This window comes from Panthera uncia (assembly GCF_023721935.1).
Source record: "Panthera uncia isolate 11264 chromosome A1 unlocalized genomic scaffold, Puncia_PCG_1.0 HiC_scaffold_16, whole genome shotgun sequence".
NCBI lineage: Eukaryota > Metazoa > Chordata > Mammalia > Carnivora > Felidae > Panthera > Panthera uncia.
The window spans coordinates 67,396,797-67,400,104 of NW_026057576.1; the positions used below are offsets into that span (position 1 = coordinate 67,396,797).

At 38.8% G+C, this 3,308-nt stretch overlaps 1 protein-coding gene across 10 annotated transcripts in view; it reads right to left on the reverse strand.

The window, feature by feature from the left end:
* Window positions 1-3,308, reverse strand: part of DOCK9 (dedicator of cytokinesis 9) — a 290,594-nt gene that overhangs the window by 57,930 nt on the left and 229,356 nt on the right. For all 10 annotated transcript variants that reach the window (XM_049647477.1, XM_049647483.1, XM_049647479.1 and 7 more), the window contains exon 35: window positions 3,158-3,272. In XM_049647477.1, the coding sequence (XP_049503434.1) occupies window positions 3,158-3,272 (115 nt within the window). The remainder of the gene's footprint in view (window positions 1-3,157; window positions 3,273-3,308) is intronic.

The following is a 3,308-nucleotide window of genomic DNA, read 5'->3' on the forward strand; positions in this document are numbered from 1 at the left end:
ATATATATATATATATATATATATATATATATATATATATATATATAGTGACTCTGTTCTCTTGCGGGCTCTCTCCTGGGTGGTCTCATGATTGCATACCTATCAAATCTGAATTTTCACCATGGCCAGAGGAAGAATTCCAATTTATAGATAAGCTAATGAAGGCTTAGAGAAGTCAAGTAATTCTCCCAATTACCAACTTGAAGAATCATGGTGGGATGGGGATTTAAATCAAGTATACCTGATTTTCATGGTTTTTTTAAAATGTTTATTTATCTATTTTGAGAACGAGACAGAGGGTGCAAGCAGGGGAGGGGCAGAGAATCCCAAGCTGGCTTCACGTTGTCTGTAGTCTGACGTAGGGCTTGATCCCACAAACCATGAGATCGTGACCTAAGCCAAAATCAAGAGTTGAACGCTCAACCAACTGAGCCATCCAGGTGCCCCAAGTACACCTAATTTTAAAAGCCACGTTAAGGGGTGCCTGGGCTGGCTCAGTCGAAGGAGTATGTGACTCTTGATCTCAGGGGCTTGAGTTCAAGCACCATGCTGGATACAGAGATTACTTAAATAAATAAAATTAATTTTTAAAAAAGCCATGTTTAGTCTACTAGACAAGTAAAATGAGTAGGTTGGTTCAGGGATTCTGAGTTTAGATTCCAGAGGGACAGAGTCTGGTTACTTGAGGTTGACCATCCTCATGTGGTGAGAACCCAAAGAGCCAAGTGAACATGGGAGGAGGGGGAGGGTGGCTCTCAGGGTCAACCTGCAGACATCTTTGGTAACCCCAGCACATATCAGACAAAACCGGCTGGCTAGCCAAGAGGCACCAAGCCGCCTTTCCTTTTGGCTATTGGCTGAGGCTGAGGCTGAGGCTACTGGCCAAGGAAAGGGGGGAGGACAACTAACCTCTATGAAGGAGGGAAGGGCCCAACATATAGAAGGTGCTCCTTGAATGTGGAATAAGGAAAAGAGTAGCTATAGATAGAGTTACACAGTTGACTTTGGTTGTCTGTCTGGCAGAATACTCCAAATGCAATTTCTCCCCCACCCCATACCATACACAAGAATCAAGTCCAGGTAGACGTTAAGATTTCAATGTGAAAGTTTAAATAAAATAACCACTGTTAAAGAAAATGTAGAAGAATATCTTCATAACTCTGGGGGTAGATGAGGATTTTTTAAACAGGACGCACACAAACGTTCAAATTATAAAAGGAAAGAAATTGATAAGTTGAAGGTAATTTTTTAGAAAAGATGCTCTAAAACTGTTTTTGAAGAGACGGTTGCATTTTTCAAGTATGCACATGGCCTTCCAAAGTGCTGACTTCAAAGGAAAACTTTCACTTGGATGCAAAATTTTGGATACTCTAGTTTTAAAAAGTAGTTCCGTTCTGGTTATATATCATATTTATTATTTGAAACTTGAAATGTTTTAAAGAAAATTTTCAGCAAAGGAAAAAACAGAATTACAAGGCTGGCTAATAAGATTCACTCACCACCATGATGTAAAGTTCAGGACTTTTGATATTAAGGGAAGAATTTCAATTTTATAGCTCAAATATCAGAGTAAGTGCCCAGTGCTTTGCTATTTGGTCATCACTCAAGGAAAATCTTGTCTGTTGTTTATTTAAAGCTATTTTAAAATAAAGGTGATGGAAAAATAAAACAGTCCAGTCCTGAAGCACTTTAAGGACAGTATGCTGTTCCTAACATCTGAGTACTAAGGTCAGGCTGTTAATGCTATGGAAATGGAAGCTTGATATAAAAGTAATACTATTTTTTTTTTAATTTTTTTTAACGTTTTACTTATTTTTGAGACAGGGAGAGACAGAGTATGAACAGGGGAGGGTCAGAGAGAGGGAGACACAGAATCTGAAACAGGCTCCAGGCTCTGTGCTGTCAGCACAGAGCCCGACGCGGGGCTCGAACCCACGGACCGCGAGATCATGACCTGAGCCGAAGTCGGCCACTTAACCGACTGAGCCACCCAGGCGCCCCAAAGTAATACTATTTTTTAGGCAGAAATGTCTTCCCCTGGGTGTTTAACGCCCATACCTACTGCCACCACACACAGGCAGCATGAGATGCCTTCAACATTTTGTTTTCAAAAGACTTTGCTCACTCAATATGCTTCACAGTAAACTTTCTGATATGTTGCAGGGAAAGTAGGATAAGATTTTTGAACAAGTTAAGAAATGTGACCTTGTACCATGACATGATTTCATGTGATTGCTTGTATGACAAAACCAGAGTTGAAATGTCTATCACAGATATTTAAAACTTTATTCTATTAAAAAAATATGGTTGTCAAAGCCTTCAGAAACTTAACCTACTGGGGTGGCTGGGCAGCTCAGTCAGGAGGAGAGGGAGACACAGCCTCCAGGCTCTGAACTGTCAGGTTGAACTCAAAAACTGTGAGATCATGACCGGAGCTGAAGTCAGATGCTTAACTGACTGAGCCACCCAGGTGCCCCTCGACTCTTGATTTGAGCCCAGGTCATGATCTCACAGTTCATGAATTCAAGCCCACTGACAGCACAGAGCCTTCTTAGGATTCTCTCTCTCTCCATCTCCCTGCCCTTCCTTGACCCATGCACATGTGTGCTCTCTCCAAAAATAAATAACTAAACTTAAAAAAAAACTTAATCTACTATGATACTACTATTTCCACTAGAAAACGAAAAACTCACATCTCACTTCCAGTTAAAGCCAGGAATGTCACACACTCTCTAAATGGAATTGATGCTTAGATGCCTCAATACTACATATTCCAATTCAAGAGCCTGACTAGAAAGTTATGCAAGTTGCCAGTACGTTTGTTTGGACAAATAAAATTAAAAAAAAAAAAAAATCAAAAGCTACCTCATTTATCTGCTTCTGTCTCATTTAATTTAAGATGGTACGTCTGAGTTTAATAAAAAATATTTTTAAATGGCCCATGCACATTTTAGAACTCACTTTCTAGAACAATTAGTAAAAATATTTTTCCAAATTAAGACTTTTATTTCTACTACATTTAGTAAATTAACATGTATTTCAAACATGGAAGATAAGCCTTTTAAATCCTTATATCCTTTCAAGCGATTACAAGTTTTAAAAATTAAACTAAATACTACATGAAGAAAGTAAAACTGACATCCTTCTTTTAACCTACCATCAGACATGCTTTTTAAGATGTAGAGGAAACACATCAGCAGGCTCTTAATCTCAGACTGGTCAAGTTTGTCACAGCGAACCACAGAATTTCCCAAAGCGCCACCTTGCTGGTGCTAAAAAAAAAAAAAAAAAAAAAAAAAAAAAAAAAA